This window comes from Apteryx rowi, unplaced genomic scaffold (assembly GCF_003343035.1).
Source record: "Apteryx rowi isolate R43461 unplaced genomic scaffold, aptRow1 scaffold_80, whole genome shotgun sequence".
NCBI lineage: Eukaryota > Metazoa > Chordata > Aves > Apterygiformes > Apterygidae > Apteryx > Apteryx rowi.
Window position 1 is genome coordinate 428,779 of NW_020451094.1, and position 12,883 is coordinate 441,661.

General features: G+C 48.4%; 1 protein-coding gene across 2 annotated transcripts in view; it reads right to left on the bottom strand.

Annotated features, from left to right (window-relative positions):
* Positions 1 to 2,203: 2,203 nt before the first annotated feature.
* The window catches only part of TNFSF4 (TNF superfamily member 4), a 24,355-nt gene continuing 13,675 nt past the window's right edge, over positions 2,204 to 12,883 (bottom strand). For both annotated transcript variants that reach the window (XM_026089213.1, XM_026089212.1), the window contains 5 exons: positions 11,665 to 11,806; positions 11,086 to 11,383; positions 6,497 to 6,539; positions 4,393 to 4,698; positions 2,204 to 2,515 (listed from right to left, as the gene is read on the bottom strand). In XM_026089213.1, the coding sequence (XP_025944998.1) occupies positions 2,415 to 2,515; positions 4,393 to 4,698; positions 6,497 to 6,539; positions 11,086 to 11,289 (654 nt within the window). In that variant the 5' untranslated portion in view covers positions 11,290 to 11,383; positions 11,665 to 11,806 and the 3' untranslated portion in view covers positions 2,204 to 2,414. The remainder of the gene's footprint in view (positions 2,516 to 4,392; positions 4,699 to 6,496; positions 6,540 to 11,085; positions 11,384 to 11,664; positions 11,807 to 12,883) is intronic.

Consider the following 12,883-nt stretch of genomic DNA (forward strand, 5'->3'; position numbering starts at 1 on the left):
GAGAACTGAGCAAATGAACCCTGTGATCCTCCCTGGSTTTTGGGCTCACAAGCCTGGACAGGGCAAACAATAAATCCTTCTGCAGCTCTCTTGCCGCTATCCATTTCTGGCCTGGTCCCCATTCCCCTTCTGCCAGTCCCCAGTGAGCATTTAGCTACTGTTAGTCATTTTGCTTTTAGCAGACTCCCGCACTCCTGGAAGTGAGCATCCCTAGGACTGATCTGGATCCCTTTGAAAACAATAACCGCCAGCTAGGGGCTGCCTGTCAGAGCAGATCTACTGACTGGTGTTTCGGATATTGCTGAGAAAAGTCTAGTAAGTCATATTTTCCTAACCATTTACTGCAGGAAACTGTTGGATTTCATATGACTTATCCATGCTGACACTTGAATATGGAAACTAGATTCCTCTGCTTTTTGCTCTCTCTGTTGGACAGTGCTAGCTTTACAGCAGTTGAGTCAATTGCACTTTGCCAAACACATTCCAGTTCTCTCTTGCTAATGAGGTGGACAGGCAATAACTATGACTCATGCTCAGCAATGAAACGTAAGTGGCATCTAAAAACCACAAGCTCATTATCCACCATTATTGGTAAAAGTTTGTGGTAGCAAAGGAATGACTTGTAAAGGGACATGAAAGGAGCTTAAATGTTTCTATTCATTGACTCTTGTACCAGCTTAAAGACAAACAGCTTCTAGCCCATTGTGCCCTGTGCTGTCGTCTATAGTTTCTTCTGCAGTGACCGCTGCTGCTGCATCCAGCCSTCGTGGCAGGACATGCAAACCTAGCGAACACCTCTCCCACAGCCCCAAGGTCTGTGTCCTGGGACTGGCAATAAAACAACAGATTTACTMAGACTGATTCATGAAACAGCGAGAAAAGATCAAAAATAGCTTGAGCTACCACCAGCTTTCCTCTTCTGGGGTCTGAACCTCAGTTACTGAAGCAGGTACCAGTGACTACTTTTCTAAGACCCTCACATGTCCGGGATACTGGTGGGGAAGGCTGTTTGCTCTCAGTAACCTGAATCCGTCTCTGTGCATGGCCAGGGAGCGGGAGCCCTGTTGGTCTGATAGGGGCCTTGGGAAGGGGCCAGCACCTTCCCAAGAGGTGACTGTGGCTCTTACATCAGCTTTTTCATGCTCTCCTTCACTTTACACATGTGGGGAGGCAGGAAAGAGGAGAGAGAGGGGAACCTCTGTAGTTTATACAGCATGTGTGCGTTGAACACAAGACATAGCGTAAGTGGAAACTGCTTTAAAATAGGGGATGAGTCAGTAATCACTGTTTGATAACTGTATTCTGTGAAATGGGTCTCATGAAAAGATCTGTGAGGGACAGACCGTGAGGTCCCCACGTGTCAGGGAGGCCTATTTCAATTTATGACTGTGTGAGCACAGACATGGCAAGCAGAAACAGGCAGAACGCACTGTCCCTCCAGGGAGAGTTAGGGACTGTGGCTGGAGACTGCCCAGTCCAGGCCCTCCACTTCAAAACCCCAAGCTGTAATGATCTGTGAGGGCTGACCTAAAAGCTCAATGCACTGACCTGGCCAAACAGAGCTGTAAGACATGACTTCAGCACCATCCACAAGCTCCTACAAGACCRTAACAACTCCAGTAACAAAAATTAACCTGTCTCATAACGAAGAGACTTTTAACTTTGTGGAAGAAGGTGTTACAAGATACAAACAGACACTGGCAGTACGGAAACTTAGTGGTGAGGATAGTTAGCCCCTCATGCAATTAACCTCTGGAAATGAATTATTTCAACCTTTACTTCAAGACAAGAAGTGTGTCTATATATACACCTATATGTATATATACATCTCCTAGGTCAGCCTCAAAGTACAGAGGAACCACTGAGTGAAATGCCCTCTCCTACTCTAAGCAAGGAGAAAGGTTGGTCCTTTCTGAGGTACAAATCCAATAGCCCTTTAGGCTTAAGCTTTCTTGTAGCCTGTGCACCTCTTCATATTGCTGGCATGATCTGGCCTATGTTGGCTGAAGCTGTGAACAAGCCTGTTAGGAAGGACCTGACTTGCATATCCTTGGGGTGAGCTGAAACTGAAGCTTATCTGTAAAAACAGAAGTACATGAAAATTTCATATACTTTTCATACTGGTAAAGATATCTACTCAAATACAGTTAAATGCATAATTAACCAGGGTCCCCCCTCCAAAGGGACACTGCAAGCCCAAACGTTAAAGAAGAAAGTTTTATTAACTTTTAGGAAAGGAAACATTCTCATTTCAGCCAAAGAGCATGACAGTACACAACTTTGGGTCAGGGTGGCAGCTGCTTTCAGTCTCGGTAGCAGGCAGAGTAGCAGTCAGGTAACCAGTGATAAAAGTCCAAAACGCCCCTTGCAGCTGGGCAGCAGCACCCTGGAGGCACAAGTCAGCCCAGGGCTTTTCAGTCCCAAGATAAGAAAAAGCTGCTTCCCAGCACTGAACGAATAACTGCTTCAGCATGGAGGCTTCCTGCAGGCCTCTGGGGAGGGAGGTGCATCAAACCTGCCAACAACAGTGGAAAGCACATGGAAAAGCTCCCCAAAGCCTGGAAGGTTTCCTAAGCTCCCTTTGGCACCCGAGCCCTGTGGCGCGCTTGGCGAGGAGCCAGGGAGCCGAGGTGGGTGGTAGCATGGTGCCTACCACCCACTGCTGTGCAACAGGAAAACTCCAGGAACTTGAGAGCATCTGCAAAGAGCTTAGCACTGGCAACCTGAAGTCTGAAGCTTCCCAGTGTTTCTAAGAAACATCAAATAATGTTCTTATGCCTATAGTATAAATACATAAATACTTTTAACAATCACTTTGGAGTGTACAGTCAGCAGTGAGATGCTGAAAGGCTGCTGGAGTTCACTGGGAGCAAGGTCATCAATCTGCCCTTGAAATCTGCACCTCTTAAATTGAAAATATGACAGTTGTTGGCTGTACATGCCACCATGCAAGCTGTCTCTCTGGGGAGAGCAATTCCTCTGAACCAGGGCAGTGTGAACCACAGCTCCTGGCCCCAGCTGGGACCTAAGCCCCTTGGCATCAGCAGCTCTGCTCCTCACAGCAAGCCTACAATAAGGAGGGTTTGTGTCCATGGTAGGTCCTTGTGTGCTCAGATCGCATGCTGCTATCAGCCCAGGAAAGGCAGTCCTCGTCCTCAGCAGCCGCAAGCTGTAATGAGAGGAGGGACGCACAGCCATGAGCCATCAAGAGCCATCTGTCTCTTGACTGTGATGGGAGCAAGGGCAGGTTGTGTATGGGTGCACAGGCACATCGTGGAGGTCAGGCCTGTGAAGCTCTCCAGGATGTGTGTGTTTGGCTAGGTCTGTTAGGAGGCTCACAGGACCTATCTGAACCATCCCAGCAGAAAAGAGGTGCAGACCTGGAGGTCTCACTTGGACCGTTACAGAGAACCCACCAACACCAGAGTCTTTGTGTTTTTCCAAACTTTACGTGCCTGGATCTTATTTTGGGGTCAAGCCAATTCTGAGTCTGGGTGTGCACGCTTGAGGGGGATTCCCCTTCAGCTTAATGTCTCTGAGAGCTGGTATCAAGATGTAAACACCCCAATATACGTCCTCTTGGCTCAGGCTTCAGCAGTCTGCAGCCAGCTAGAACAGCCAGTTCTTATAATCTCTTTTAAAAGCTGCTCCTAAAACCCCATAGTCACTGCAGAGCCGGTATTTCTGCTGTCCAGTGCAGTCTTGTTAGCTCCTTTCCAAATACTGTCTGTCTTTCATTGCCTTAACCTGTCAGAGAGCATTTATCAGAATCAGTCCAAAAGAAGTTTCTTGCTGCCCCCTCACTTTCTCCTGCCTTGCCAGGCAAAGAGCTGTTTAGCGAATCTGTTCTCTTCATTCTCCAAATGGCTTCGAGACACTTGAGGTATCTTCCTGATTTAACAGACTTTTATTTTAGCAAATGTACAGCACATTTTTACTATATACAGATACTGTCAAATAAATAGAGAAACCCAGGGTTTCTCTGAATCTGAGCAAAGCTGAGTGACTTTGGCTTTCATTTTTGTTCTTCTCAAGGGCTCCATGCATCCAGTGTTTTCTCCAGTGTTAGGAAGATCCATCCTTGATAGCAAAATAGGTGYATAGAGCTCCAAAGAGATAAACATGGCATGCACTATATAAAGCCCATTTGCACTGTGATTTATCTCACCCCAGCTGAGACTTTCCATAGCCCCAAGACAGGAGGTTAGAGCAGTCTTCCGGTACAAGTACAGCTTGTAAGAACAAGCCTCCCGCAAATGGATGTATTGGTAGCTGGCTCTAGTTTGGTGTTGGTAGGAAAGGCCGTACTTTACATATTACATTTTTAATATGTCATCTTCTACAGTAAGCAGTAGAAGATGGGACTTAGTAACACAAGGCTAAAGGACAAACCCTTGACAGTGGCGTTTGTGTTGGTCCACAGGGCGATGTTATCTTGAGCAAACAAGTACAGCATCGTGATGAGATCTACTGTCTTGCCGTTGTCCTGGAGAGTTTGCTCCCAGAGAGCCTCGCTGGTCTTTGTCTTCCCCAGTATCAGCTTCAGTGAGTCGTTTTTCTCCAGCTCAGGGAAACTGATAACACCCTTCAAGGACACTAGGTAGAGGCCATCGCACGTGATCATGAGGGAACCATTTCTGATATGAATAGAGCCTGCCTCAGCACTGAGATTCATGGCAGTTCCTTTGACACTTTCACCTGGAATGGAAGAAAGCAAAGACAATCCTATGAAGGCAAATAACTTCTTGGAAGAGGGTGTTTTTATAAAGACTGACTGCAGGAAGGGTGGAAAAATATAGTAAAGGAAGAGTGTGAAATAGAGAATAGGACAGAAGGGATCTAGAATGTGATCCGTTCCAGACATGAAGGAACCAGAGAAAAAAGAGATCTGTAGTGCAAATTTCCAGGTTCCTGTTCCTGAGTAAGCTGTGCCTTTTGGACTACAGCTCCAATTTATATGAATTATCCCCCTGAACTTCTGTTTATGCACTATTGCCTGTATTTCATTCTTAAAATACAGACATGTAAGTACAGCATCCCTCTGAGTTTAGGAAGCACAGGTTCCTAAAAAGAACAGAAAATAAAAACAGTAAACATAAAGACAGAGAAGTGGCCAGAGCTGAAAGGAAGAGAAAAAGAGCTTACTCTAGAGATGCTGATAACACAAATCTATGTCTTTGGGTTTGGATTTTTTTAGATAAGACAGGATAAAAGAGCAGCCTAGAGAGTGAAGAGGAAGAAACATATTAAGACAGAGCAGGGCCAGGAGAAATTAAAACAAGACTGTAGTGTGAGAGGTTTTCTCTTGGAATGAGCATACTTCAGATTACTCTGAACTATGCTGGAAATGTTTCCCAGCTGTGCTCCTGCATTTTCAGCGCACTGGCTGAGACCTTGGGGATGCTGATGCAAAGACTTTGTTAGAGGTCTCCTGTCAGGCAACACAGCCCCTCCTGGCTGAGGCCAATTTTCTCAAGCTTTTTCTCTAGGAAAATGAGTTTCTCTGTATAATATTAGGTTACACTCACTGCTACCTATATAATCTTCTCTGAAAGTATAACTGTCAACAATGTTTTAAGTACGATTTATATATTTTAATATTTTCTCCTATTATTGAGGTATGTCTTCGGGCAAAATGTGCAATGTGCAGAGCACTGCCCTTTCTGCTATAAGTTTACTATTCCCCAGGAAATCATTTACATTTTTCATAAATCAGGAATTCAATTACTTTTTTAAAAAATACCCTCAAGAGTGTATTGTATGTACACAGCGAACTCTCGAAAATACATTTCTTATTCTTTCAGAGTGAAGGCTTGTTTTAATATGTAACTATTGCAGAGATCCACCCAAAACTGCGKTTTTTTTCCCCCTCCAGGAAAGCCCATTTGTTTGGTTTAGCCAACTCGCTGGGACAGATTTCGCACTTCTTCCCGCCAGACAGCACTCCTGGCCACTTCCTCCATCGGAAGAAATACCCATTAGCACGACACGAAGTGCTTAACAACCTCTGGCGTTTTAGGGGCCCCCGGCTGCCACCGCGGAGCTGCCGGGGAGCGGGGCGGAGCGGGGCGGAGCGGGGTGCCGGGAGCCGCACGGGGGAGCCGGGGCAGCGCGCCGGAGGCACCGGCAGCCGGCCAGGAACCGGGCGGAGCGCCCCGGGCTGCCGGGAGCCCTGCCGGGGTGCCGGGAGCGCTCCGGGGTGCCGGGAGCCTTGCCGGGAACCAGGGGGAGCGCCGCGGGGTGCCCAGGGAGCCGTGCCCGGGTGCCGGGAGCCGTGCCGGGGTGCCGGGGGAGCGCTCTGGGGTGCCGGGAGGCGTCCGGGAACGGGGGGAGCGCCCCGGGGCGCCCAGGGAGCCGTGCCGGGCTGCCGGGAGCCGTGCCGGGGTGCCGGGAGCCGTCCGGGAACCGGGGGGAGCGCTCCCCGGGAGCCGTCGCGGGGTGCAGACACGCGGGGGGGAACCGGGCCGCCCGCCCCCCTGCCCGGGCGCTCACCAACCTGTGTACTGGATGTAGGTCCACGGGACTTTGTCGCTCCGAGACTAAAAAACAGAAGAGAAATCCGCGTTAACGACCCGGCGGAGTGAGGCCGCGCACCGGGGCGGGCCCGCCGCCGCTTTCGCTTTCGCTTCCCGCCGGCACCGGGCGGGCACCGGCACCGGGGCTGGGAGAGCGGCCGGGGTCTCCCCGCCGGCCCGTCCGGGCGTGGAGCGCCGCGGGGCCAGCACGGCCACGCACACTTGCTGCTAACCGGCTGCGCTTTTTACTTGCTTTTATTATTATTGTCATTATTAAATACGATTTTACCGCAGTTCCTTGCCAGTCCGGCTCTCAGCTAGGTGCTAAACCCTCCTGAGCGTGCCCAGTAGTTTTGGTCCCGTTTAGAAAATCATCCTGGCGAATGTAATCGAGTCGTTCAGCAAGGAAGGCTCAGCCCTCGGGGCACAGAGCCCCCCTGCATGACGCCCCCGAGGCTGTTTGCAGAGCCGAGACCCAGATGTGCTGCTTCGCTGTCTCTCCCTCATCCTGCAGAGCGCTGAGAGGTACGCCTGGCTTTATGGGTGCACACCAAGCTGTCTCAATCACTTCCCTGCGCTTTGGACCAGGCTGTTACAGGATGTGTGTCTCTCGGTGGCTCAGTTAAAAGTGCTTTAAGATGCCCTTAAAGTTGACTTGCATTTTATAACAGAAAAAGTGAATGCAAATACAGAAGCGTGTATCTTACTGATCAGATATGCAAAACACCAAGCTTCTATATTAGATTTTTAAATCTGAACTTTGCATCTCAAACCCATCTCTCATCTTAACCACAGGAGGCCCAAATCTGCAGTCGCTTCACAACCACAAGTCCTCAGCGTTTTGCCTGATTAAAGAGTGAAAGGTTAGGCTTGCTGCTCCGTTTTCTTTTCTTTATTTATGCCATAGGTTTCCTAAGGGAAAAATGGGCTAGTCAGATTCATGTTGGGCTGATTTTTATATATTTAGCCTCATTTGATACAGGACCAGAGCAGCCTCTTCACTCTGGGCGCAGGAGGAGCGTTGGAAGCAGCAGATTGCAGAATGAGTACCAACACGCAGCTTGCAGGCTCAGGGCTGTGCCCTGGCAGAGGCGAGCGGGTGGCGACGGACCCGAGCGGCCACTTTGTGCCCGGTGTGAGGTGGGTGCCGGGTGCGGGCAGTAGGAAAGGCCTCTTCTGGCACCCTCTAGCCCTTCTAGAGCTGATGCTTTGCCACTTTTTCCATGGGTAAGGCTGGCTCAGCTACCAAATACAAGTTTTTGTTGCATGATCACCCATAAATTCCAGTGGGACTATCTCCCCCTCAGTTACTGATCCTGTGCAGCAGCTCGAGCCTTACACTTGCTCCGTTTCTATGAGCCTAAGTGCACAAGTGTTTGACTCCTTGGCTCAGGCAGCTGGGATTTCCGTGTAGTTTCCCAACAAGATGATAGCTAAGCACGGGACCACTGAGCTTCAGAGGTCAAACAACATCCCTTGCAGTCTGTCCTGCCTGGCCACCAGTAGACAGTAGGCTGCATTAAACATGGACTGGTTAGGTGACAAGCTTGCAACTGTAAGAACATCAGCCCCGTTGTTGCTGATGCACATTGCCTGTTTTACATCTCTATTCTACTACCGCATGATCACAAAGCACTTTACAACTATCTACTAACAGATTTTGCAGAGGGAAGAACTCACCTATAGCAGTGGGAAGGAGTTGGTGAGCTAGTGACAAAGTTCATCATCCCTATTTTGCTGTTCTGCCTTCATATGGTGTGCAGGAAAGGATGCCAGGAGGGTCCCAGGTCAGAGAGGGACTCCTTAGCAACTGCTTCAGATTCTCCTGCATCATTTACACACAGTTACCACACCATTTTTGCCTGTTCAGGATCCCCAAACATGAGATTTGGTGAGGTGGTTCCCAAAGACCTCCTATTTATTATTATCCTGCAGTTTCTAGAGCAGTGTCAGGAGGCAGAAGTTTTGGGAATAGGCTCGTATTGCAGAGGGTGCAAATCTCAGGGGACCATAACGGGATGCATTGACTGAGAGGGCCATTGCAATCATGTGCCTGACTCCTTGTATCATACAGATTGCAGACTACCTTGCAGTGCGAGTGGCTCATACCTTCTCCGCACCAGGAGATACTAGGATTATGGCCACATCCTCCTTATCTATGTTAAAACTCTGCAAAATTACTCCTCCTGCATCTTTTCCTGCTCTTCTCAGGCAAAATCCTCTTGCAACAGATCATTAGGAGCCTTTAAATTCCCAAACCTGCTAGAGGCTTTTACCTCATATTCATTTGTCATTAGGGAGTTTCATGCCCTCTGACTTCATCTGAGTGGCCTGTCCTTAGTCTTATCCCAACTGATGCGGCAAGAGGAGGTTGTCCCGGGAAACATGGGAAGTCATAAGCATTGCAGGTGCAAAAGCTAACTATCACTAGCATTTTTTTCACTGCTGCTCCTTTGAAAATTACAAGTGAGGCTTGCTCTCCAAGCCCCATCATGACAGAAAAACAGATCACTGCCCGTTTTTTTTAAGCACAGTCTGGACTGCAGATGTTGTTGTTCATCTCTCGAGCATGTGCTGTAATGTTATTTATGCTGTATTTTTACTGAATACTCCAGGGTTTTTAAGAGCTGTGAGGACAACAGAAAGTAATCAAACATAGTCTTGTTATTAAAAAACACAGCTACTGTCTTGCTATTGGAGTTATTCCTGCAGTCTCCAGCCCTGGAAAGCAGAAGGAGACTCTTCCCAGGAGCAGGGACAGTGCCGTGCCAGGCGGTGTCTCAGTTATTCCCATGGACCAGCTCTTCGAGCCCTCCACTCTGATGATGATGGTGTTGTGCCCATGGTTCTGAAAACCCCATGAAGTCTGTTTCCCTAAACTGCCCTGCGAGACAAGTCAGATTAGCACTGTTGCCTCTCCTCTAGACTTTTATACAGTCGGTCCGCTGCTATATTACAGAGCCCTGTAAATCCAGTCCGATGAAATCCCCCTGTGTACAGCCAGTGAGACTTCTTCTGCCCAGCATGGTGCAGTCAGAACAGGAGACTATGGTTATCTACTTAAAATAATAGAAACCAGTTCTGAGCCTGCACTTAGCAAGTGTTTAAAACTGAAAGGGTCCTCTGGTGACTCCCAGAGCCTGGACTTTTCATCTGCTGCAGTAACTCCTCCTTGAGCATCCTGTTTCAGTCATTTTTATTGAGGAAGGGAAACTCCAGGCATGTACTGTGTCTCCTCCTCAACTGCTGCCATCTTGGGCTTGTAAGGTTCACATGCAGCAATGCCAGCCAGTGCCACCTTCCTCTAGAGGAAGAGGATTTGACTTGACATTTTTACAGAACTGAGAGATATTAGGAGACCAGGAGTCACAGCTAGAGTGGGACACAAGAGAGGTTACTGCATCCTGAGCAGAGCAAGAAAGCTTGCCCTTCTCCATTGGCTTCCAAGTAGTGGAGGGAGAAGAAAGAGGACTCAACCGAATGGAATGAGTTATCTTTTGTCAGGGATATCATTCTAAAGTTTAATAACTGCTGTGAGACTCAGTTCAGTGAAACTTGCACAGAGCGTCATGTTTCCATTAAACAGCAGAGGACCCAGAGCACTAGGCCATCGAACCCTTGCATGGTTATGTGCCTGAGTTGCTTCTCTGCCAAGACTAAGTGGGAGGAAAGAATGAACTCTGTTAAGATGAAGCATAACAATTTTAAGAGTGTTACAAACCGCCTGGAGAAGATGTGGGAGGAGAAGTAGCTAGCGCATAAGCGGTGCTGAAATAGCAGTGAAAAGTTGTTGACAATCCACCTGTCTGCAAACATGCAAAAGAGGAAAATATATTTGCTGCAAGTTTTGCTAAAGTATTCTGAGTCTCAAGCATCTCTGTTATTTATATTGAGTTTGGAACAATGTTATATGTGAAGGAAACACTCTTTGATCACATAATCAGTGCCTGTCCTGTTGGCGCACACAGAGACACTTACTTTCCTCTACAGATATAGCTGACTACTTCCAAAGCCCAGTATATATGCATGCTGGGAATGCTGGAATGTGCCAGGGGTCTTGCTAGGGTTGTCGCAAGTTAGCTTTCTTTCTGACATATCTGCCTGCCTGTATGGCATATTAAAAAAAGTTCAGGAGATGTTTACAAGCAACCTGGGTTCTCATTCTTCATCTAGCACTTGTTGAAAGCAAACACTTACCCAGATGATTCCATTAATTAAATGAAAATATGCACGAGTGACTACCAAAGGCTGCAGACTGGGGCAGCGGACAGATCCCTAGGGAGGCAGACCTCCCTCACCGGGAGGCCGCTCCACCTCCGGCACTGCTATGCAAAGAGTATTCTTGGAATGATCCCCCTTCCCAATAAACCGTCCCCTAAACCCTGCACTTGGTGACACTGGATATTATTTTGAGGGCAGGAGATGCAAAAAAAAAGTGATAATTATTAAGGAAGGGGTTAAAAACTAGTGGTTTGGTTAGGGATGAACCTAAATGCTTTTTCTTTTCTTAAAAAAAGCCCATACAAAGTTTTACAGGCCAGCAGACAACGGGATGAACACAAGCTCTTACCGTTGAGGGCTGCAGAACATCTATGCCCAGGTAGATCAAGCAGACGAGCAGTAATATCCACTGAGCAGCAGCAGACACGAGGTGCAGCGTGTTCCTCCTCATCTGGCCTCTCTGCCAGCTCTTCCACTCATCTTCTGCAGGTTCCCTTTCGAGATCCATCTGATGCTCTTGCCTTTTCGGCTCCATGTCTGGCTGTCCATCCATCTCTGCTGGTCTGCACTGACCTCTGGGGGAAGTGGCCTGGAGCCCAGTGGGGTCCCAAGTGCCTGCAGCAGAGGTAGGGTGGACGAGCGGTGCCCTGTCCCAGGAGCAGAGGTGAAATGAATACAGTGCCTTCAGGAGAGTGCTTTATGCACAGAGAAGCAGGCGGGGGAACTTCTTTGTGACTAATCTGAATTTCCCCTTCCTTCCTTCCTTTCTTTCTTTCTTTCTTTCTTTTTTTTTTTTGGTGAACGTGGGGGCTGATTTAGTGCATCCCAGTTCAGTTTTGAGTAAGGGCCTTTGAAAGTAGATGTGTTTATGTCTTTCATAGCTACAGCTGTGGATCTCTTGCTAAGTGATGTTTCGAACAATACCTACCAGTTGGGTGGACTCTGCTCTCTCTCTTCACTAGGTCTTCTGTCACTGAAAGCTGTCAGCTTTCTATCAGCCTCAGGTGGGAGGTTTACAGGATTGGCTCCTTCTCTTGTTAGTAGCCTATGATGCTGCTGAAATCTCTTTTCTGTAAAGAAGTGGTGAACAGGAGGGGATGCAAGGCAGGTGGACAGCATAAAAGATGGGAGAGAAAGCATGCATTTCCCTTCACCTTTCCCGTGTAGCCTTAAAGCAGTGGCATGTTGCAGGAAATTTCAGAGGGAGAAAACTGAGACCTGCTCAGGGGACATCCCTTCTCGCAGAGCCTGCAACCCGCAGTCCAGGGAGCACCCTGGGAGGGGACGCCCCTGAGGCCACGCTCCATGCACCCTACAGGCTGCCCTCCTCGAGGAGGATCGCCTGGCGCTAGGGCAGCGAGGACGTAGGAAATACATAGGAAATGCAAACGTAATTCTTGCTATGTCTGTATGTCCAAAGGCCTGTATTAAATGCTTCTCCACCGACTCTATTGTCCCACCACCTCCCTTTTGCTTTGTCTCCTCGTGACATTTGCTTATGAGCTGATAAATGTCAGTGGTCTGCAGCCGGGACTGTCTCCTGCACTCATTTTGGGCGGTTTGCTTTGCACCCTCTTTTGGGGCAGTCCAGCACTGCTTTTTCAGCCAGGATTGTTCTGTTGTAAATTAGCATATCATGACTGAAGTCAGGCGCCGCTTCCTCCCAGTGAGGATCGGGCCCGTTGGGAGTCTTATCGTGAGTCTGCCTTTCGGGGATGAGTTGTCAGAAAGTTTCCCTTCCCCAAAATGTTCTCTCTCAACCTGTCACAAGGCACAGGTCCTGACAAACATGTACTCTGCTTGCAGAGGAAGCAGAAGTAATGTTCTTTCATGTGTTTTTCCATTTAGGCAAGGATATTTCCTATAAACATAAATCAAAGGAAGGGGGGAGTCCAGCCATCAGGTAAACAAATTGCCGTGAGTCCCCCTGTCCTCCCACATTTAGCTGCTGCTCTTGAAAAATAACCTCAGAGTTGCCAATAACTGATAGGGCGAGTCGGGAATACGCTGTGGTCAACGGGTCCTTTTAAGAACAAACCGAAAGGCACGGAAACTTTCTGAAAAGCGTTCAGCTTTCAAAATTTCCATTGGCTCTCGCGCGCGTGGAAGTCGTCACCCGGCTTTCGCGAGCGGCCGCGCTCCCGGGC